A 24,766-nucleotide genomic window follows, 5' to 3' on the forward strand; every position below is an offset into this window, starting at 1 on the left:
AAACAAAAAGGCAGAATATGATTTTTAGAGCAGAGTTAATGCAAGTGGAGGGCTGTGATTATTCCATGGAAGGTACTTCATGCTGGGTAGTTGGGGAAAGATTCTATTAGCAGGTAATATTTCAGCACAGTTTTACTTTTATTGAGATGACCTTAGCAAAATTGTGAAATATATTGACAAGTATGTTTAACACCAAGGAGCACCAATAAGTGGCAAAACTGTTCACAAGGAAACAGTCATGTGAAGATCAGTGGGATGAAGATTCTAGAGAGAGAAAATTCTAATGCAAGGAATACTATGGTATTTTCAACGAAACATAGAAAACAAAAATGAATAGAACATAACAATCCATGTAGAGAGTGGTAAGAAGCAAAATAAGTGTATACAGATCTCTGATTCATGCAAGGCTAATACTTCTATCCTCTCTGAAACCCTGAAGAATATATGTTGTTATTTGCTCTTAAAAATGAGCCAAAGACTATGATGAGTTCCTGTCGTGGCTCAGTGGTTAACGAATCCAATAAGGAACCACGAGTTTGTGGGTTTGATCCCTGGCCTTGCTCAGTGGGTTAAGGATCCAGCGTTGCTGTGAGCTGTCCTGTAGGTCGCAGACACGGCTTGGAACTGGCATTGCTGTGGCTGTGGCATAGGCCAGCAGCTCCAGCTCCAGTTAGACCCCTGGCCTGGGAACCTCCATATGCCACGGGAGTGGCTCTAGAAAAGGCGAAAAGACAAAAAGCAAAACAAAACAAAACAAAACAAAAACAAAATCTAAGATGCTTTAGTAACACAGATTGACTCTAACTTTTGTGCTACAGAGATGGGAACATGGTGTGAAAAGGTTTTGTAGTTTGCTTTAAGTCATCTTTTAATTTTCAATTATAGCAGAAATTTCACAATACCATTTAAAATTGTTTGAGTAGAGGACTTTTCTTAAATCTACATTTCTCTTTTTTTCCATATATAATTAAGGAAGACTAAATCCATAATACTATGATTACTAGGGTCTTTAGAAAACCCTTAGGATGATCTCTTTTTAATTATAATTACTTAATATTAGTATGAGAAAGGACCTTGGAGTGAAGTCCTTGACTTCGCTTTTTTTTTCTTTTTTTTTTTCTTTTTAGGGCCTCACCTGTGGCATATGGAAGTTACTGGGCCAAGGGTCCAATCAGAACTGCAGCCTACACCAGAGCCACAGCAACACTGGACCTGAACCATATCTTTGTATTACACAGCAGCTTACAGCAATGCTGGATTCCTAACCCATTGAGTTAATTCTGGGATGGAACCACATCTTCATGGATACTATGTCTGGTTCTAAACCCACTGAGCTGCAACAGTAACTACAGTATTTATTTAATACCTGAGGTAATAACTTGATAAAGATCAATAAAAAAATAGGTAATGCTAGCTTAGTATGATATTACTGCATTGTAGAGAGACTTTATAGCTCTGTCATTCTATAATTTAGGGTCATCTGCCTGTTTACTCACATCTCTTTGAAAGATGCATACAATTAGATCTCAGATAACAGGGTACCTCTATTTCTTATTGAATACATCTTAGCAGGTACATTCTGATCATTTTTTAAATAAACTGCTTTCTGATACAACCTTTGGCTTACTGATATTTGTTGCCAGGTTTTGCTAGTAATAAAATAATACTGTTAAAAAGTCATTTTTAAGGAATGCCAAAACAGAATTTGATAAAATTTAGTCTGGAAAAAAGAGCAAACTAAAAGTAAAGTGAAATTCTTTACTCGATGAAAGGATATGTTTCAAAAAAACCTAAGCACCATGGCATCGATGCAGAGATCAGAGTTCAGGGTGGCTGAAGAGGCTGCAGTCTGAGAAGCAGAGCATTGAAACAGAAGAAGCTGGGCAGAGAAAAAGTCCTGAAGTTTTCAAAGTGTCCTGTGTGATCTAAATCAGTTGCTCAGTTTTAAATTGTGTATTGCAGGGTGAAATTCCATAATATAAAGAACAGACATAAAAACAACTTTTTTTTTTTTTTTTTTTTTTGCTTTTTAGGGCCACATCTATAGCATATGGACATTTTCAGGCTAGGGGTTGAATTGGACCTATAGCTGCCAAGGTATGGCCACAAGCCACAGCAACACTGGATCCGAGCCACTTCGCCAGTCTACACCACATCTCATGACAACACTGGATCCTTAACCCACTGAGCAAGGCCAGGGATTGAACCCCCATCCTCATGGATCCTAGTCAGGTTCATTTCTGCTGAGCCACAACAGCAACTCCTTTTTTGGGGGTGGGTGGGGTTTGCCCTCATCATGAGGAAGTTCCCCAGCCAGGGATTGAACCCATGCCACAGCAGCAACCAGAGACACGGAGGTGACAATGCTGGACCCTTAACACACTGAGCCATGAGGAACTCCTGAAAAACTTGTTTCCCATTCACCCTACATGTTCCTCACAATTTGGGCCTTTGCTTCACACACTCAGGGACAAAACTCTACCCTATTGTAACTGAATGGATAGCAACTTTAGTTACTGAATGAAGAAGGGGAGGGAAACTGGAGATTTGGGCACATTTGCTCTCATGCCTCAGCCTCAAGGTGGCACTCATCCTACACTCACATTTCTTGAGCCTGGTATTCTAAGATTTATCTGAAACATCTACAGAGGCCAGGCAGCTAAGTTCTAAAAGAGTTACCCTGGACTGAAAGGAAGCTGGAAAATGTAGTAAAGCAAATGAAACATTTCCTGTGAGTTACCGTCTCCAGTATAAACTGTCAATGAAGTGCTAAATCTGTGTTCTTCTCATTCCCAAATTTGAACTGTTTCAACCAATTCCTCTAAGCCATATAATTTCAGAAGGTCATCTCAGTTGTTTCATGGAGATGATCCCTGTTTTTTGACATTTAAAAGTTTCTCAAAGAGTGTTTTCAATTTTTTAACTTATTTAAATGATACTGATTATGTGTGTTGTGCCCAAATAAATATTAGTGATACAGAGAGATTAAGTAACTTGCTTAAGACAAATTGCTAAGCCTAGTTCCACACACAGTCTGTCTCTAGCCTCATAAATTTCTTTCTACCAAAACCCCGAGGACCAGAAATGTAAAACCAATGGAAAAAGTTCACAAATGTATTAAATTTAATATAAAGTGATACATTAGTGAAAAGGAATTTACAGATATTAGATGGGAGTAGATAAAGAGCCTTTAGTCAAGCTTTTTGGGTCAGTGGAGACTTCCTGGAAGAGATGACATTAAAGAGGGTGTCTTAAAACATGAGTAAGATGTTTCCAAATTAAGCAAAGTACAGGACATTCCAGGCAATGGGATCAGCATGAGAAAATGTGTGAGGCATAAGGCACTATGTTATATGCACTGATAGGGAGTAACTCAATTAAAGTATATCAAAACATTTAAAAGTACCTGGTACATGGTCCACATTTGGGGGGAGAATATATTGTGAATGCATTTATTAGGCTCCCTTGCAAATTTGCAGTCCATTCCCATTCTAACTCTAGGCATTCCTTGTGATTCACTTTGATTCAGAATATGCTGTGAACAAAGTGCCAGTTCTGAGCCTATGCCTCAAGAGGCCCTGTTAGAACCCTCTGCCCTGAAAACAAGCCCAGATCTGTGTGCTGGATGACAGACCACAAGGAAGAGAGTGCCTTTTTCCCAGTCAAGATCCCATTAAGTCAGACTATGGCTGGGTGAACCTCAAACACATGAGAGATCCAAACGAGCGCACAGAGCCATCTACCAACCGGAAGCTGACAACAGATGTATAAATGTTCTCAGCTGAAAGTAGAAGTACAATGCAGCTCATCCTTAGACCAATAAACAACAACAAATATTTTTCTTGCCACCGATTTACATGGTTGTTATGAAGCAATGGCTAACAGAGACAGGATTTAATGATGATTGCTATCATTATCATTGGTTTTGAGTAACTATGGATTTATAGAAAATACATTGTACATCAAAACGCTATAGAAAATTGTGGTGGAGAGATGCATCCTGGCAGTCATGGAGTGCTGAGTTAATGATCTCAGATTGAGTACCTCAAACAATCGGTTGAAGTCCCCATGAGATGTATAAGTGGAGACATCCAACAGGATGGAGATCTAGATTTTGTGAACATAAGTATAGATGTTAACTGAAAAGAGGAGGGTAGATGAAATTTCCTAGGTAAAGCATGTGACAAGATTGGAAGAGTGAGCAAAGGATTAGAACCCAGGTTTATATTGACCTCTTTTTCCCATTTTTAAAAATTTTATTGAAATATAGTTTTACAATGTTGTGTTCATTTCTGCTGTACCACAATGTGATTCAGCCATACCCATATACATATATCTTCTGTTTTTTTTTTTTGTTCGTTTGTTTTTTTTGTCTTTTCTAGGGCTGCACCCAAGGCATATGGAGGTTCCCAGGCTAGGGGTCGAATCGGAGCTATAGCTGCCAGCCTACACCACAGCCATAGCAACAAAGGATCCGAGCCACATCTGCAACCTACACCACAGCTCACCACAACACCAGATCCTTAACCCACTGAACAAGGCCAGAGATTGAACCCGCAACCTCATGGTTCCTAGTCGGATTCATTAACCACTGAGCCATGACGGGAACTCCAACATATAACTTCTTTTAAAGACTGTAATTTATAGCGAAAGAGACAATACCAAGAAGTCAGATTAGAGAAGTACCAAGATAATCAAGAAATCAGGAGCAGAATTATGGAAAAGAAAGTGGGATTTCACTGGAAAAAGATGATTTGCAAAAAGGTTTAAATCCAATGTCCTTCCATTCCACCTTGAAATTACAAGAGACATTGGAAATAACAAAAATCTTTCATAAGGGCTGGAACCATGAAAAGAACACTTACTTATATATTTGACAACTTTAAGGAAGGCCTTAGATGTAGGTCTCTGAAAGACTGTCTCCATGACTCTCTTCTTCAACTTTATATCCACCAGTCATGGAATCTAGTATGTGATTAATAAACAATTGGTTGAAAGAAGGAGAAAAAAGAAATTAAGGAAGAAAGGAGGGAAGAAGGGAAGGAGGGAGGGGAAAATGAAATAAAGAGAAAAAGAAGAATGGAAGGAAGGAAAGGAGGGAGGGAAGCTATAGACAAAATCAAACTGGAAATGATTTGCGTAACAATAACTAATGAACTTGCCTGAGAAAGGATTGTGATGTTCCATGAAATCTATGGAAGATATCTGACTGAGTGACACTAATGCCTCTAATTTGGCAGAGATGAAAGTGATGAGATCATGGAAACCTCCAGTAGGAATGCTTTTCTCTGCCCTAGCCAGAGTATTCAGAGTAACTCTGAGAGACTCTAACTGAATGCTAATAGTATCAAAATGTTTCCCAATGGAGAGTGAATTTTCCATGGCATGGTATAGAACTGCATCAATAAGAATTAATTCTGCCTAAAGGGGACATCCAAAGCTGCCACACACTTGTGTGTACTTGGGCCCTCCATCCAAGGAATTTTTACATCAAAGTATCCAAGATGTTTGTATTTATTACTGAAATGTTTTTCTTTTTTTTTTTTGTCTTTCTTCTAGGGCCACACCTGCGGTATATGGAAGTTCCTAGGCTAGGGGTCTAATTGGAGCTGTAGCCACTGGCCTGCGCCAGAGTCACAGCAATGTGGGATCCAAGCTGCATCTTTGACCTGCACCACAGCTCATGGCAATGCCGGATCCCCAATCCACTGAGCTAGGCCAGGGATCAAACCAGCAACCTCATGGTTCCTAGTCTGATTCATTAACCCCTGAGCCACAACAGGAACTCCAATTACTGCAGTGTTTTGACAGATGGCAGGGAAGGGTCTTGTAAACACTTAGTGTGCCATGGCAATTTGCTATGTGGAAGTAAAGTGTCTTGATGGCAGACCCGGCATTTCCAAATTATGCAAAGTCACTATATGAACAGGAGGCAGGCATGGGAGTGTCTGCTGCCTTGGGTACCTCATAAAGCAGTTGTGAAAATGGGTAAAGCAGAGTGATCAATCTCTGGTATGGATGCTTTTGGTTTTGTATGTTGTGCAGTAAATATATTTCCTTTCTTTTTTCTTTGCAATACTAGACCCCACATGCTCACTCCCACTCTCAGACCATGAAGTTTAATTGGTATCTCCACCCAGGCTCCAAAGGTAAATGTGATATACACTTAGAAAAGCAGAGCAGCATACTGGCCCTAGATACTTAAGGCATACATCAAAGGAATGATTTCAAAGAGCCCAGACTCTTACATCTCTCCATAGAAAGAGGAGTGCTAAAGTTGTTGAGATGCCTGGATTTCTTTAATTTTTTTTCTTTTTCCTTTTTTACATATAGCTGATTTACAGTGTTCTGTCAATTTTCTACTGCACAGCAAGGTGACCCAGTTATACATACATGTATACTTTCTTTTTTCTCACATTATCATGCTCCATCACAAGTGACCAGACATAGTTCCAGTGCTATACTTTGTTAAGAGTGACAGTTTGCTGTTCATACTACCTGGGTTTTTGTTGTTGTTTATTTGTTTGTTTTGAAAAACTCCTGAATACTCTGGCTCTTTACTTCCTTCTTCAGAGCAGTCTCGCTATCTTCTAGACTTAAGTCCTCAGTTCTGTTCACCAAATAAAACGTAATTCTCAACTCTGAGATTGTGCTCTTTTTTTTTTTTTCTTCAGTTGACATTGTACTTTCCTCTTTCTTCATTATTCCTTCTAAAGTCATTCTCCACCCAATTCACTTGGTCATTTTCCCTGTTTATAAATAATTGTACAATTTTTTGTCCATATAATGTATGTTTTATGTGAGTCCAAAAAAATAGTTCTCTACTTGGAATAATGTACAATCACTTTCTAAAAGAAGACAAATCCTCTTGAATTCCAGTGTTAATACAAAGTATTTATGAATTAACATTTCTTAAGTAAAAAAAAAAGTTAAAACTGAAATTTTGACTAGACCCAATAGATATGCAATTAGAAACCTCACTCAAATCACTCTATGCCTGTCTTCAAACCAAAGGAATTAATAAAAATAAGCATCCTACAACTACACAAAGGATATAATTCTAGGCAGATTATAAAGTGGGAGACTGGTTTGTGAGAGCAACCTTGGAGAAAGTCGCTGTAGAGATATGCCCTGTCTTTATCCCATACTTTGTGTGTGTGTGAATTTATGTGTGTGTTTGTGCATGTGCATGCAGTTGAGTGTAACTCTGAGAGCCTAGCATGAGGTCCTCAATATTGGTGGTCACAGGGGACTGAGATCAAAAAAGTCTGGACAGGAAGGAGACTCGTGGAATCAGGCTAGTGTGGGTCAATGATGTCAGGATACTTTAACAGTCTTTCTGCATTAATAGTGTTCCTTAGGGCAGAGATGCATGGATGTTTCCCCACAGACGGCCTTCGTGGAGACTTACAAGGCATTTTTTTTTTTAGGGCCATATTCGCTGCATATGGAGGTTCCCAGGCTAGGGGTCCAATCAGAGGTACAGCTGCCGGCCTACACTACAGCCACAGCAACACAGGATCCAAGCCATGTCTACAATCTACACCATAGCTCACAGCAATTCCAGAGTCCTAACCCACTGAGCAAGGCCAGGGATCAAACCTGCAACCTCATGGTTCCTAGTCGGATTTGTTTCCACTGCCCCATGACAGGAACTCCTTTCTTTTTCTTTCTTTCTTTTTTTTTTTTTTTTTAGGGCATACATGACTTTTTGAAGGACCAAACCAATAGAGTCACATAAAAGAGTGCAGAATTTTTAAAGTAATCCCTGGCTTTCTAAGGGCTAAGCATGGAGTCACTAATGATTATAAGTAATAGACATTTCCTCCTATGTCAAGAATACCAGGAAGAGAGGACCTAGAAAAAGTCACCAAAAGGAAAGAAAATAAAAAGTTTTCAGCATCCTTCAAGCTCAGAGACAGTAAGCCAGGTTGTTAAGACACCAGGTCAATAAAACTTTTGTGTCTTTTGGCTATTTTTATAATTAGCCCTTGTCTAAAATCTAAGTGAAACTGGGTTCTGTATTACCTATTAAGGAAAATAAAATCCTTGGGTTTTCATCTAGGCACAGACAAAAAATAAAATTTCCCCAATCTATTAAACTCAAGAAAAGCCAGCCAGAGATAAGAGTTAAAGTTTTATTTGGATTATATCTTTGTTACTTAAGAACTAATTACACTTAAATGTAATCTGTATAGGACCAGATTCAAATACTTTAAAAATAGAACTATTAGATATAAAGTTAGAAAAATCAGGAGTGTTTATTTGGAGGGAGTGTGAAACAAAACTGCCACTTGTGGATACGATATTGAGAGCTCTGATAAATGTCCCTTATGGTCTTAAACAGTTTTTTTTTTTCTCTGCCACCACTTTCTATATCAGAACAATTAGGGATCTTTGGTGCAACATGATAATATTTGACTTCACTTGATAGCAATGCTTCACATACTTATTAAGTTCATTGTGTTTTTTTCTCAATTGCCTGCATTATCAAAGGAATATTTTTGGTGCCAAATTGATAGGAAGTATAAATTTGGGTACTGAGAAAAAGATGTTATTTAATTATGAGATTATAAATTGGTGGTAGTGGTGTCGAGTGGGTATTATACATACAGATTAGGCTATTTTCAAAAGTGAGAATACACAGTTTTTAAAAATCTCTTATAAAGCTGAAGGGCAAAAACTAAGAAGCACTAGAACTGACTTTTCAATTTCAAGCTCCCCAAGAAATCTCGATTTTTGAGTTTTCAGATGTTATTGGGAAGCAGAAAAAAAAATAAAGCTTCTAACCCAATACTCAAATAAACATAACAGCCAAGGAAGCTTAAAAATACAGGTATATATTGAAACTTCATTTTTTTCCTGCAAATGTTCATATACCCAAAAGTGATTCTCAAAATATATGGAAGATAAAGCTCCTTCTCTCCCACCTGGATAAAATGACCACTACGTTTCACATTTTCTCCCTTCAACATGCATTATTTTCTGTCCTACTTCCTTTTATTCCTCTTCTGCGATTCCTGTTGACAAACTCTCTTACTTCCCCTTCCCTCTTCTTTAGGAAGAGTGATGTGAAAGACGCTGAAGGGCAATTGACTGGCTAATATTTCCTACAAAGTCAAATATAAGACTTCCCCCATCCTCACTCTGCCTAGAACTTTGAGAGGTTTTCCAAGGATAGTCTCGGTTTTCATTGATATTTCCAGCTTTTATTGCGGTTTGAGGGTCCATCAATGCAGATACACCGCAGAGGCAGGTTCAGGCATGAATTTCCAGAGCAGCATTTTTCTCAGTACATCTTCTCTAACCCTCAGATGGTCAGGACAGTAGTTTTGATTTTGTAAGGTTCCTGCCTCTTATGGATTAACTCCTATGAACACATTCATAAGATCTAGAATAAAATCTAGAAAAAAATCAATGTGAACACAAGCACAAACACTCATTATGTCAGTAGTACATTTCTTTTTTAAGAAATATCTCTATAGATTACCATGTCAGTGTGGTCAGATGTTGATAGAATTCAAATAAGAGTCATCAGAGAGTGTTCAAAATCGTTAATCATATTTAATGCAATCCTCTAGAATAAAGGTATGATGTATCTATAGCTATCTTTTTATCTATGCCTACATATTTCTTAATTCTTTGTTTCCCAACAAAAATATGTTATCTTTCCTGCTTATTAAACAAAACTAATCTGTTAAGGAAATATACATTAGAATTTCTGTATATCATTTGTTAACTGAAGTCACACGTTGCTACACCATACCTTTTTCATGGCACTTTTTACTTCTGCATTCCTTAATGTGTAGATCAGGGGGTTGAGCAAGGGTGTCCCAATACTATAAAACACAGACACCATTTTGTCTATTGGAAATGTGATTGGCGGGCGTGTGTATATGAATATACATGGGCCAAAAAATATGACAACCACAATAAAGTGGGAGGTGCATGTGGAAAGGGCTTTCCGCCTTCCTTCTGCAGTGTGGTTTCTGAGTGAGTACAAGATGACAACGTAGGAGATAAGCAAGATTATGAAACTCACCATGCATATGGCTCCACTATTAGAAACAACTAACAAATTTATCACATATGTGTCCATGCAGGCAAGTTTCAACAAGGGCTGCAAATCACAGGAATAGTGGTCGATCACATTGGGGCCACAGAAGGTCAATCTCAAAGCCAGGAAAATCTGTGCTGAAGAGTGGATACAAGATCCCACCCAGGCCAGTTTCACCAGTGCACCACAGACTTGCCAGCTCATGATGTTTGTGTATCGCAGGGGCTCACAAATGGCTACATAGCGATCAAAGGCCATGAGGATGAGAACAAAGATTTCCATGCAGCCAAAGAAATGGCTTGCAAAGACCTGGGTCATGCACTCGTTATAGGAAATGGTCTTCTTCTGAGAAAGGGCATCTACAATTAACCTGGGGGTTATGGTTGTAGAGAAGCAGGCATCAGCAAAGGCCAGATAAAATAGGAAGAAGTACATGGGACTCTCAAGTGTCCGGCTGGTCTTAATAGTCACTACAATGAGAAAGTTCCCCAACAGTGTTGCAAGGTACAGAATCAAAAATACTCCAAATATTGCTTTCTGCTTTCCTGCATCCTGTGTCAATCCAAAAAGAATGAATTCGGTCACACTGTTATTCATTGACATGCCAATGGTTGTAGGAAAGATGCTGTTGACAAAGGCTTAATCTGCAGAGAGTAAAAGTGACATCTTGGGAAAATCAGTGGATTGAACTCTGTATTCCTTTTGTTTCATGCACTGTTTCCTCCAGTCGCCTTTAATCTGCTATGAATCTTTGGAAATTTGCAGATGTCCAAGCTTCTCCCAGATCCATCTGTTGGTTCAGAAACTGGTTGCCTTGGATCCAGGTCTTGGTATTTTGAGAACAAAAAGTAAATTCCTTTAAAAATGTTTATTACAATGGAGATTGAGAACTGCATAAAGAATATGTCCCTTGATCAAATGAATTAAACACTTTAAAATTTAGCCTTCCTAGAATAAATGGACTGCTAATACCTGCCTTATCTTAGTCTGAGTTTTCCTAAAAAATTTTTAGGAAAAAAATTAAAATATAAAAATATTTTGTATCTATCTATCCACATATATTTCAAGTATTTTGCAACATTTCTGTGTTTGTAGAAATAATAATAGCACTATTCCAATATGATTAATCATGGATATTGTTGGAGAAACCCTCTTGAAGACAATATTATCAGTTCAGTTTATTCAGTTTTCTGTCTTTTATCTCTGATCCCATCAGGATCTTGCATGAAATATGTTTTAAATATCTCCCCTTAGATTTAACAGGATCATCTGTTGCCATTGTTATTGTTTTTAAGACTTTTTATGGCAGTTTAGGTTTATGGGAAAAGTAAGAGAAAGGCACAGAGATTTCCCACATAGTCCCTCCCTCACACGTGTATAACCTATGACCCATTATCAATATCTCCCAGCAGAGTGTGTGTTTCTTCTAACTGATGACCCTACACTCAGATCACAATCACCCAAAGTCCACAGTTTACCTTAAATCTCACACTTCCTGAAGTGTATTCCATGGGTTTGGATAAAGGTAAAATGGCTTGAAGCTATTATTATAATATCATAGGGAGTAATTCCAGTGCCCTAAACAGGGATTGCATTTATAGCCCCAAAACATAGAACAGAAAATTTCCTTTCAAACATTAATTAGTTTCTAGATAGATTCTAAATAAAAGGTCTCACACACTTATCAGAAGAAAAAGAACACTTTGAGAGAGATATTTCTTTGGGTTCACATCACGAGAATGATTAGCTCATACCTACCACCATGTCAGGCTGACATTCCATAAACATTGGTATTACAAATGGCCAATACTAGAGTTGTTTAAATGGGTCCGCACAGGCCTAGTCTATGTTTCTAAAGAGAAGGAAAAAGACCCAGTTTCAGATATTTCCTCTTCTCCTCATTCTTTCCACCCTTCTTGTTTTACCTCCTTGCTATCTCTTGCAAAGGAATAACATACGTTGAATCATAAATGAAATGCAAGGGCTACTATGGTTTTCAAAGGTAATGGCCAGAATACTCGCTGTGGCCCTCAAAGTCCTCTAACTCCATGTCATCACCTTGTTTTCCATGTTTCTTCCCACGATGTCTGCTGATGCTTGTCCTGATCAAGTCAACACTGTCAAATAACTTGCTTATGGCCAATCAATTTAATGTGTGTGTGTGTATGTGTGTGTGTGTGTGTGTGTGTGTGTGTGTGTATAGGTGTTGCATATGTATTGCATAGGTGTACATGTTTACTGAATTATGCAATCCCTAACTATAGCCTTATCTCACTTTTCTTTAATATCTCTTGTTTATTTGATTTTGCTACTTCATAAAGCAAGTTCATTTCATTCTTCTTCATGCAGTTTAGGCTAAGCATGGAGGCAGGATTTAATTGAGAGTAATTACAGAGGAACCAGGACCAGAACTCAAACCTTTGTGCTCCATGGCAATCTCTGTCTAACATGCCAACCTACGCTCCCTTGCAAAACACTAGTCTCCAACCATCAGGAGAGAGTCAGCATACAGCCTGGAAATCATAAGCAGGTAAAGAAGAAAACCCCTGACACATTCCATGCATGTCCTGACTCTCAGGTGTATGCAAATGTCAGGTTGGGTCAAACAGAGAGATCATCATTTTATATGCATATTTGAAAAATAATAGGGGAAAAAAGAGGCAATATAGAGATATGTGAAATATGGCAGGGATCAGAGAAAAATATGATTGTGGAAAAAAGCCTGCGAAGGAAGAAGAATCAGGGGATGAAACAGTGGAAAACACTCAATACAAAAGTGAGCAAAGACCCATGTTAGGGATACAGAGGAGTTCGTCCTAGGATTTCATTAGAGAGTTTGTTTCCTTCTCTCTCACTCTCCTTTTTATCCCTTACCCCAGTCTCAGAAAGAGATTGTAATCCGAGGCTGTGAGGAGGGATAATGGTGGGTCCTGGACAATGAATGTAAGTAAGGTAAGATCAGGAAAATCAGTATCAGCGTATCATAGACTCACTGTATCAGTAGTATCAATGCATATTCATTGCATATCATCAGCATACACCCCATCCTTTTCCTGTCATTGTGCTTTGCAAATAAGACATCGGCAGGTATAGAATAACATACCTCTGCTTTACTCAATATACCCTCTTTTTTTCCAATAAGAATAGGCTGGAGCCAGTGCTGCATCAAGAAGAGACCATTAGAAGCTGGGGAACCTTGAAACTTCATAATTTTATCATGGAGGGAAACAATTTTCTTGAACTACATCTTTCTCAGGAGATAGAACTGCATAAAAGCCACTGTCCTAAAAACCCAGTCTTGGATGAAAAGCAAGAAAATGGAAATTGTTCAGTTGGGCTAGAGAACTTACCTTTTCTCTTGATAAAAGAAATGACATCCAAGTGGGAGCTCATAGCTTTTATTCTTTCAATTCAGATTTACTCTGAAGATGAATCCTGTGCAGTGTTTGCAACATGTAAATTGTACTTCAAATGGATCCACTCTGTTTTCTGTTGCAGGATCTATGGGTAGAGAGGATTCTCCATAGAGAGTCAGCCCTTCCTAGAAGGCATTGTTAGACTCTTTAAAAGGGTCCGTAACACTGGCAGAAAGTTTCTCACTTCTGTTTTTAGAAATTTCTAGAATGAATAGGAAATACCCCCACTATACTGTGTTAGGAGCATCTCTAAATAGCCACTTACATTGTCCCAAATCATTCCCTGGCAGAGCATGTGAATTAAACATTCCTATTTCCTCCATCGGATATTTATAGGAATTTCACAAAAAGTTCACAAATGTCCAGGTTTTGGAGGAACAAGGATTCCACCCTTCCCACCCAATCCTGAAGGATTTGCTAAATGAGCCACTTAGTTCAGTTAATCCAGAATCACAGCAAACATAGGGATAATTAGTCCCAGACAAGGCTGCCAACAGGCAGATTCTGTCCACAGAGCCCTCCTCCCGTCCTCTTCATTCCTAAGGGGGACAGATGCCTCCCCTTTCAATTACCAAAGCCTCCACTCAGTCACCCTACTCCAAGAAAAAACACACTTTCAGTCTATTGAGGTGTGGAACACTAAATGCTACCGAAGTTTCTGTCTTTTAAGTCAGATTTTTTTCTAAGGCAGACAAAGCTCTGAACTCAGGTAAAGATTCAAATAAATGGGATCTAATTGAATTCTAGCCTCATGATTTATGTCTCTGTGACTTTAAGCAAGTTTCTTAACTTATCCTACTGCTTATTCTAGAAGACATTACTGTTAGTCTTAATAATTCTTATAAATCCTAATTACACTTGTAAAATATAAATAGGGACAATGAAACTTTACTCATTAAAATTTCTACAATTTTTATAATATTTTGAAGTCAGTTGGTCACTTAGAGGAAGAAAAAAATGTAAATAAAATATTTTTACTTATTTTTATTTTTATATCAGCTTCTTAAAATATAATTTACATGTAATAGAATGCACCATTTTTAAGCATACAGTAGATGACTTTTGACAAGTGTATACACTCCCGTAAATACCAACACATGGTAGGAGATTATTAATTTTATTCTAGTCAAAGAATCGGATTTTGGCTTTTTATGTGTTTTCTCCATATTTACATTATATTTTTTTCCCTTCTGCTCTTTATTATGTGGTACTGCTATACGGTTTTATCTGAGGGTATGAAGGACAATCTTTTCCATGCCATTTCCCAACTTCTGATGGTTTTTATATTTCTGTAATTTTTATTTATTAATGCAATAAGTATTTATTGACCAGAGTTATTCTAGGCACTGGAGATTTAACAATAATTTTTTAAAGACATAAATTAAATTTAATTTGAATGAAAAATGTTTCTGTGGATGTTCCAGGGGCTTGGCATTAGGGACAGAGAATGCTATTTATCTACTAGAATCTATTTTCCCCTTGCTCTGCAGTAACAGGGGGGGCTATCTGCATTCATAACCACATAAGCACAGCCTACACTCCAGGGTACCTTTGCATCTAAGTGTAATTCTGTGACTAATTTCCCCACAGTTGGATTTGAGGAGAAGGGTACACATTTACCTCCAGGCTGGGATCTAAAACAGTGAATGTGTATCTCCTAAGTTGATTTTCCCTTCTTAAAATCTGAAACCAAGTTGATAGTGTTTCAACCTTAGATGGCAGTGCTCTGTGGCAATGTTTCTCAAACTTTAATGTGCATATAAAACTCCGAGGGTTAAATTCAACTTATGATTAATTAGGAACACAGTGTTTTATTAAACAGTTTTTATAAAACACTCTCCACATGAGTTGGTATATGTTCCTGAACAAGTAAACAAAAACCCCCACATTTTTGGAGCTTACATTCTAGTAAGAATAGACAAGAAACAATAAATATTATAAAATGTTGGAAGATGAAAATTGCTGTGTAAAAAAGAGGGAAAAATGGAGTAAGATAAGGGGATCAGGAATGCGAGTGGGAATGCTGTATTAAATATGGCCTAAGGCAGGCTTTATGGAAGAGAGATTAGAATAATACCTTAAGGAGAGGAGGATATTAGCCAGGGATCTCCTGGAAGAATGTTTCTCCTGGAAGAGAATTTCTTAGCTGAAGCAAAGATCACAATATGAAATCCTGCGGTCAAGGAATTATAATGAAGCCAGTGTGGCTGGAGCTAAGTGATAATGACAGCTCCAACCAAGAAGGTCGTAGAATTAGTGAAAACATTATTATATTCTGCATATATTTTAGGCACATAATTTTATTTGTTTAACAAATTAGGTGTAGAGTTGTGATATAATCAATGTTTTTGACTCCATAATTTCTGCCTGGAATCTAGAAGGATAGAAATTCCTAGGGAAAGTTACAGCTAGCTTATGTTTTGGGTAAGAATAATCAGTCATTAAATATGAACATTCCTATCAGATTTATAAAGGAATATATCAAGCAAGCTGTTGAGTATACAACTCCCATATTCAAGAGAGAGGTCTGCAGTAGAGATATAAATGTATAGATATAAATGAGGTCCATGAGCATAGAGATGGAATTCAAAGTCACCAGAACTTAATTTTATTTTAGTGTTTTAATAAAACATATGAAATAAAACTTCTCCCTTAACTTTGGTACCCTAAACACATGCATTTTCAGAGAAATTTCAGCTAATCATAATTCAAAAAAAATAAATCTTCCTGATCATAACTGACCTTTAATAAACACTTTCCCCAGAAAATATTCCTAAAACTCAAAGCTAAATGCATTCTCTCCTCCATGAGCTCATCTCTATATGATACTGCTTCTCCTTATCTCTTTTTCCCTCCGTTTACGTGTCAGTGCTAAACTGTATTAGATAGCAATGCTAAACTTGTGGAAAAGCTGCCAAAACAAGTAGTTTATGTATTTATGTATGCATTTATTTATACACATTAGTTTGCACCTTTTAATTCCCTATCCAGATTTTTTTCCCTTCTCCACTCCCCTTTGGTAACCACTATAACTCTGAGTCTGCTTCATTTTTATTATGTTTTGTTATATTCTTTCATTCATTTTATTTTTTGGAACCCACCATAGTTATTCATAGATATGCTATTATTTTTGATGAAATTCTAAATGGAATTGTTTTCTTAATTACTCTTTCTAATAGGCCATTGTTAACATTTAGAAATGCAACAGATTTCTGTATATTAATTTTGTGTCCTGAAACTACCAAATTCATTGACAAGCTTTAGAGGTTTCTTGTCGGTATTTTTAGGATTTTTTGTTTACATTATCATGTCAACTGCAATGGCAGTTTTATTTCTTCCTTTCCAATTTAGATTCCTTTTACTTCTTTTTCTTATCTTATTGCTGTGCCATGACCTCCAATACTTTGTTGAGCAAAAGTGGCAATGGTGGGCACCCCTGTCTTATTTTTTCTTAGAGAAAATGGTTTCAGCTTTTCACTGTATGGCGTTAGCTGTGGGATTATTACATATGGCTTTTATTATATTGAGGTATATTCCCTCTATACCTCTTTTGAGAATAATTTATCATAAATGGATGTTGAATTTTGTAAAAATCTTTTTCTGTATCTATTGAGATGATCATATGATTTTTCTTGTTCAAATTGTTCATGTAGTATACCTCATTGATTGATTTACAGACATTGAACCATACTTGCATTCCTGGGATAAATCTCACTTGATTGTGGTTTATGATCCTTTTAATGTATTGTTGAATTTGGTCTGCAGTTATTTTGTTGAGTATTTCTGCATCTATGTCCACCAGAGATAATAGCATGTAATTTTCCTTTTCTGTGATATCTTTGTTTGTTGTGGGTATCACAATGATGATGGCCTTATACCATGTGTTTGGAAGTGTTCCTTTCTCTGCAATTATGGTGGAATAGTTTGAGAAGGACAGGTGTCAATTATTGACTAAATGTTTCATATAATCACCTGTGAAATCATCTGGTCCTGGACTTTTTTTTGTTGGGGGATTCTTTTAATTACTAATTCAGTTTCATTACTGGTAATTAGTCTGTTCATATTTTTTTTATTTATTCCAGTTTCAGTTTGGGGAAATTACACATTTCTAGGAATTTGTCCTTTTTTTGGCATATAATGCTTCATAGTAATCTCTTATGCACCTTTGTGTTTCTATTTTGTTGGTTGTAACTTCTTTTTTATTTCTGATTTTATTGGACCATTTCTTTTTTTCCTTGATGAGTTTGTCTAAAGGCCTGTCATGTATATACATTTTTTTTATCTTCTCTAAAATTCCAGACTTTAGTTTCCATGAATTTTTCTATTGTTTGTTTCATTCCTTATTTCATTGTGTTTCTTCTCTGATCTGTACTATTTCTTTCCTTCTACTAAATTTGGGTTTTGTTCTTTTTGAAGATTCTTTCGGTTAAGGTTAGGTTGTTTGTTTTAGCTTCTGTTTGTTCCTTGATGTATGCTAGTATTGCTAAAAATGTCATTCTCAGGAGTTCCCATTGTGGCTCAGGAGGCTATGAACCCAAGTAGTATCTATGAGGATGTGGGTTCAATCCCTGGCCTTGCCCAGTGGGTTAAGGGTCTACTGTTGCCATGAGCTGTGGTACAGGTCACAGATGAAGCTTTGATCTGCCATTGCTGTGGCTATGGTTGTGGCCAGCAGCTGCAGCTCCAATTTGATCCCTAGTCTGGGAACTTCTGTATGTCAGAGATGCAGCTCTGAAAAAAAAAAAAAAAAAAAAAAAACCTAACTGTTAGAACTGCTTTTGCTACATCCCATGGAATTTGGATCTTTTTGTTTTTGTTTTCATTTGTCTTTAGGTACTTTTCAATTTCTTCTTTGATTTTCTTTCATTGATCCATTTGCTGTTTAGTACCATATTGTTTAACCTCCATATGATTTTGTCTTTGCAATTTTTTTCTTCTAGTTGATTCCTATCAGTGCTTATGTTACAAATTAAGAAGTCCCTGCCTCATCATCTGTAAAATATGTCCTTGAAAAGTTTTCTAGAAAAGAATTCGAGTTTTAAATAAATCTGTGAGAAGTTCCTGTCATGGCTCAGTGGAAACGGATCTGACTAGGAACAATGAGTTTGCAGGTTCAACCCTGGCCTCACTCGGTGGGTTAAGGATCTGGCATTGCAGTGAGCTATGGGGTATCTCGCAGACACAGCTCCGATCTGACATTGCTGGGGCTGTGGTGTAGGCTGGTGGCTATAGCTACAATTTGACCCCTAGCCTGGGAACTTTCATACGCCATTGGTGCAGCCCTAAAAAACAATAAATAAATAAATAAACAAATCTTCCAAACTTTTTAAAATTGGATTATAACTATCATACAATATCACATTAGTTTCAGGTATACAAAATTATAATTCAATACTTTTTTACATAATCAAAGATCAACCCAATAAGACCAGTTAACATCTGAAGTTGTTACAAATGGGAATATAATCAGATCTTCCAAGCTTTATTATCAGAGTTTTACAGTCCATCAGTGACATATTCCCAAGAAGGCAAGGTCATGAAAAACATCTCAAAATGGCATTGCATGGCATCATCTGCCACACATTATGGTCTACTCTTCAGATTTGAAGGAAAATAGTCTATATATTTATTCTCAGAGAGATAATCAATGCCCACTCTTCATAAATGGCTCCTATTGTCGATACTTATTAGTTAACAGTACCTGAACCAGAATATAAATTTAATGATTTATGAAAAAAAATATAAATTAAAACACCAAAATACTTATCCCAGTCACTGATCAATATCTTCCTATCCAGGGAGGGCTTCTATAGGAAGTCCAATTACCAGATAAAATTTGCTTGATAAATGTACAGTTGCAATGTCTGTAGCCTGAAGAGTCTCTCCTCATTCAGAAGTGTACATGTTAGGCAACCGGCCAGTCCTATCCACTAGTCAGTGAAACACCTCTCTGCAATAGGCCTATGATTATATCTAATGAGACATTTAGCTTCTTTGATATATTTTCTTCTGTGTTCCCAAGCTGGGAATCTCACTTCTGTGGACATTGTCTCTTTGGATGGGCTGTTATGACATTAGCTCTGTTTTATATGTTGCTTGTTGCCTTTATATTATGATCTCATCCATGAGGTGCTATTTTTTGTAACTCTTACAATTTTATAAAATTTCCACTAATCCAGCCACCAAAAATTAGGGAAGTACCCATGAACTTGAATTACAAAAGTAGGTATATATGTAAAACTAAGTAATACAAAAGTAATGATGGACATGAAAAATAAATTAATGTACATAAAGATCAATTATGGATCAATACAATGAATTTTTTATAACTAGAATTATCCTGTTGGAATAGAAATTGATGTTATTTCCCTGTACATAGGCAGGCAAATGAAAGGCCAATTTTTAAGAGTGTTACAAAGGGTAGATAAGCATCAAATAGGGGGTTAACTAGGTGATATTTACGCTCCTTGTTGAGCGTATGTTTCTGGGAGTGACTTGATGTTATTGACTCTTGAGCCAGAAAAGACATGATACAGACTCAGTAGCACCAGGGCTGATTTGCTAACAACACGGTTAATGGAAATCAGAAACAAATTATAAAACATGGATTAGAAGCATGAAAAATAATAATGTACAAAACCAGAAACCTACAGAAACAACATGCTCTGGCTCACAAGCCTCAAAAGAACAGAGGTCTCAATGCAGAATGAGAGTGAGGAATGGGCTTGTGCTGCCACAAAGACGGCGGTACTTCATATTCTCTCACTCTGTGTGGCACTGGCTTAAAATAATTCAGATCTATCATCAATATAGTCTACCTATTCCCTCAAACATCTCCTGGAAGAGGATTATATTGTCTATACCAGAAGTAGGACATTTTCTCTTTGCCATCTATTCAATTTTATTTCATGCACGACAGAATTAACAATTAGCATCTTCTGCTCTTTGCCACGTTGAGTCAGAGTTTGTTGCACCATAACTTTCTCATGGCATTTTTGACTTCTGCATTCCTCAGAGTGTAAATCAGAGGGTTGAGCAAAGGTGTCGCAATAGTGTAAAACACAGCCACTAACTTATCCACTGGAAATACAGTTAAAGGGCGAGTATATGTGAACATACATGGTACAAAGAATAAAATGATAACAATAATGTGGGAGGTGCAGGTGGAAAGGGCTTTCGTTCTTCCTTCTGCACTCTGATTCCTCAGAGAATGTAAAACCAAAGCATAGGAGATAAGCAGCATTATGAAACTCACCATGCATATGGCCCCACTGTTAAACACACTGAGTAGGTTGATGACATAAGTATCTATGCAGGAAAGTTTCAACAAAGGTTGCATATCACAGAAATAGTGATCGATATCATTGGGGCCACAGAAGGGTAATCTCAAAGCCAAGACAATCTGTGCTGAAGAATGGATGTAAGACGCCACCCAGGCCAGATTCACCAACATATCACAGACACGTTGGCTCATGATGGTCGTGTACCTCAGGGGCTTACAAATGGCCACATAGCGATCAAAGGACATAAGGATCAGCACCAAGGGCTCCATGCACCCAAAGAAGTGAACTGCAAAGATCTGGGTCATGCATTCATTGTAGGAGATGACTTTCTTTTCAGATATGGAATCTGCTATCAACCTAGGAGCAGTGGTTGTTGAAAAACAGGCATCAGCAAAGGATAAATAAAAAAGGAAGAAGTACATGGGGCTCCCAAGTGTCTGGCTATATTTTATGGTCATCACAATAAGGAAGTTTGCCAAGAGAGTCATGAGGTATAGAAACAAGAAGATCACAAATATTACTTTCCCCATTAGTACATCCTGTGTCAATCCAGACAGAATGAACTCATTCACACTGCTGTTCATCTGCATGGTTATGGTGAATGTAGAACAGATACAGCTAAGTGGTTCATCTGTAAAGAAAAATGGGGCAATTGTGACTTGGCAGTGGCAGTGTATTTGGGCTTGGAATTACAACTTTTAAATTTCTAACTCCATGAACAAGTATAACTCAGTGTTACTCATTTTTTTTTTCATGTATTACATTCATTTGGAAGACTTTTTAAAAAAACAGTGACATTTATCTTTAACCATAGGCATCCTTTCAAGGTATTCCTATGGGGACAAAAATTTTGGGGGGAGATGGGAAGCCCTCAAGTGATTGTGCTCCGGACCAAGGTCCGAGAACTAGTGACTGTGCTTTATGATCTTGAGCAAGTAACTTTAATGCCTTGAAGATTTTTCTTCATATGATGATTAGAGATTCTAATAGATACTTTATTAAGCGTATATATATGATATAAATGCATATGTAATATTTATGCATCTCAGTTATTGACAAATGATATCCCTATATATATTTAGAAATAATACTTTGCAGGCACATTTCTTAATTTGGACTTCAGTTTGCACCCAATATTCCTTACCTCTTCAGTATCTTGGTTAGATTATGCTTTAAAAAATTTATTTTCCATATTTAGGCTCATTACAGCTGTAAATTTACCTTCATTGCCAGTTAAAGTGTATGATATATTTTAGTAAATCATTGAAGTTAGAAAAATTGAGGAAATTTGCTATATATTTGAAATAATCCATAGCTTATGTTGAAAGCATGGTATTAAGTTTCACATCCTTTGGATCTGACCTGTTGTGACACTTCTTATATTTGGATAACCTGTGTAATGTTCTCTCTTATATCTGATTCTCCTACCACCATCATTCAGAGGTTTACCTTCTTCCAAATTTCATCTTTCTAAAACATAATTTTAAAAAGGTATTTCAGAATTTCAACATACCAATACTTCTCACTGTTCTACTTCATTCTTTGCATATATAATACATTGAATTATAATTCATATAATTTCAGTCATCCTCTATAATTACAGTTTCTTATTTTCCTTTTTAATTTTTAAAAGCCTTTTCCATGTAGTTAATTATATCCATAATGTATCTATTTAGTGGGTATAGCTCAGTGGTAGAGCATTTGACTGCATAATGCAACTATTTAACAATTATAAATTAACATGGAAAAATATCATAACAGAAATTCTACCATTCATTTTCATTTAAGTTGTTTTTCAGATATTTGTCTTAATAAACATACTTTCAATAACAGCCTTTTGCTTATTTTAGTAATTTCATTAAAATGTATGTCCAGGGAATTACTAACATAAATATTGACATTTTCATAATTATTGACAACTATTCTCAAATAACCCTCCAGATTGTTTGTTTCAATATTTGTTGGGAAAAATAATTATAGAATGAGTATATTCACATACTAAAATGTCTGCAGTTTGAAGTAGACTATAGATGAGAAAAGTACCCTTCAAAAATTCATAATTAACTGATCCCATAGCCTAGAGGTAAATATCATTTCCTTACACATTCTGTATGAAAACTATTTATAAATATATAAATATTTATTTTTATGTGCAAATTGAATAATTTTCCATTGTTTCTAAAACTATAGCAATATGGCACAAATTACAAATAAAAATCTAACTTGGGGAATTTTATTTACTTAATTAACAGAATTAAACTTAGGTTATATGCTTTTTGATTGGTAATAGAACATTTTTGTTATTTTGATTTCTTATATTTCATCTATTTTGAATTATGTATATCTCTTGTCAGTAAAAAGTTTGACATCTTTAAGTTCTGAGCATGTTTTTTGTTCTTTTCAATTTTATACAATAAAACCTATCACTTTTGGAGAGTTCCTGCCATGGCTCAGTGGAAACGAATATGACTAGGAACCATGAGGTTGCAGGTTTGATTCCTGGCCTTGCTCAGGGTTAGGGCTCTGGCATTGCTGTGAGCTGTGATGTAGTTTGCAAATGCTGCTGGGATCCTGCATTGCTGTGGCTGTGGTGTAGGCCAGCGGATATAGCTCCGATTCGATCCCTGGCCTGGGCACCATCATAAGCCATGGATGCGGCCCTAAAAGGACAAAATACAAAAGATCAAAAAAAAAAAAAAACTATGAATTTTCACTCCTGTTTTCATTTTAGATTGTAGTTTACTATTTAAATTTGGTATATATATATATGTGTGTGTGTGTGTGTGTGTGTATATATGTATATATATATACAAACATATATATATATACATATATATATACACACATACATATATATATATATATATATATATATATATATTTTTTTTTTTGCCATGCTCATGACATTAAGAAGTTTCCAGACAGGGATCAAATCCAAGTCGCTGCTGTGACAACATCCTAACCCTTAACCACTAGACCAGGAAGGAACCTCTGGGAGATATCATATTTATTATCTTATAGTATTTCTATGCCTTTTAAATTTAATGTCAAATGACGTAGAATTTATTTTAACGAGTTGTGAGATACATTTCCTAATCTGATTAGTCACCAATTAGTAATCAATCAATAACACCATCAACTCTGTCATCATACGTGTACTAAGAACTTAGTTATGTCTGGAGTCAACTGATAGGGCATGGAAAGATGCCCTCAGCTTCTTTAAAACCAATTTGGGGGGATAACATATATCTAGGTAAGATCATTAATTATATAAAAATTACACACAAGTCTATGTGATAATACCAAATCAATTTTGATTCCAATAGTTGAAGAATCCCTAGAGAATAAATCCTTTGGACAGTGAAGTTAAACATGAGAAAGAAGTGGACTTATGGATTTAAATGTGTTAAACAGAAATTTCCAACAAGGTTTTCCTAAAACTCAAGTATTCAATAAGCTTATACTGAGTTTCCTTAAGTAGAATAAATATTTCAGTATGAGTAAGTCAAATTGTCCATTTACCTCTGATAAAGTTACTTCCTTGCAGTTGAACTAAAATCATATTAGTTCAGTGTGAGACATTAGAAATATTATAATCACTACAAGTTCTGCTTGGCAGTTCCAATTATTTCTAGTGACTATAAAAAAGAAACTAATGATCACTTAACTTTAATACATTAGGTTTCCAATAATGAATAAAGGCAGAATGGAAGGAGATTTTGGGGACAAGAGGAGCGATTTGGTGAGAAAAGTGATTAAATACTTTTTGAAGGGAAAGAGCATGCATTTCTTCAGATAAAATAGATATCCTCTTCATAAAAATCTAAACTACACTCTTGTTAAATAAAAAAGCTGTAAGAGGGAGTTCCCATTGTGGCACAGGGGCAACGAATCCAACTAGTATCCTTGAAGATGTGGGCTCGATCTCTGGCCTCACTCAATGGGTCAAGGATCCAGCATTGCTGTGAGCTGTGTTGTAGGTCACAGATGCAGCTTGGATTCTGTGTTGC

General features: G+C 36.5%; 2 protein-coding genes across 2 annotated transcripts; both read right to left on the reverse strand.

Moving 5' to 3' along the window:
* Positions 1-9,745: 9,745 nt before the first annotated feature.
* LOC146406253 (olfactory receptor 4C11-like) lies at positions 9,746-10,660 on the reverse strand. Its single transcript, XM_085003226.1, has one exon. The coding sequence runs from the start codon at positions 10,658-10,660 to the stop codon at positions 9,746-9,748; it is 915 nt and encodes a 304-aa protein (XP_084859352.1).
* A 9,771-nt stretch (positions 10,661-20,431) lies between these two features.
* Positions 20,432-21,346, reverse strand: LOC146406254 (olfactory receptor 4C11-like). The gene has a single exon (XM_085003237.1). It carries the CDS (start codon positions 21,344-21,346, stop codon positions 20,432-20,434), a length of 915 nt encoding a protein of 304 aa, XP_084859363.1.
* Positions 21,347-24,766: the final 3,420 nt, after the last annotated feature.

This window comes from Sus scrofa, chromosome 1 (assembly GCF_054392235.1).
Source record: "Sus scrofa isolate SSC_HxYL_T2T_F1_AM1 chromosome 1, Sscrofa_HxYL_maternal_Yorkshire_Landrace_v2.0, whole genome shotgun sequence".
Classification (NCBI taxonomy): Eukaryota; Metazoa; Chordata; class Mammalia; order Artiodactyla; family Suidae; genus Sus; species Sus scrofa.

Excerpts from the sequence above, each read along its gene's own strand:
- LOC146406253 (XM_085003226.1), bottom strand. The coding sequence starts at position 10,660 with ATGTCAATGAATAACAGTGTGACCGAATTCATTCTTTTTGGATTGACA.
- LOC146406254 (XM_085003237.1), bottom strand. The coding sequence starts at position 21,346 with ATGCAGATGAACAGCAGTGTGAATGAGTTCATTCTGTCTGGATTGACA.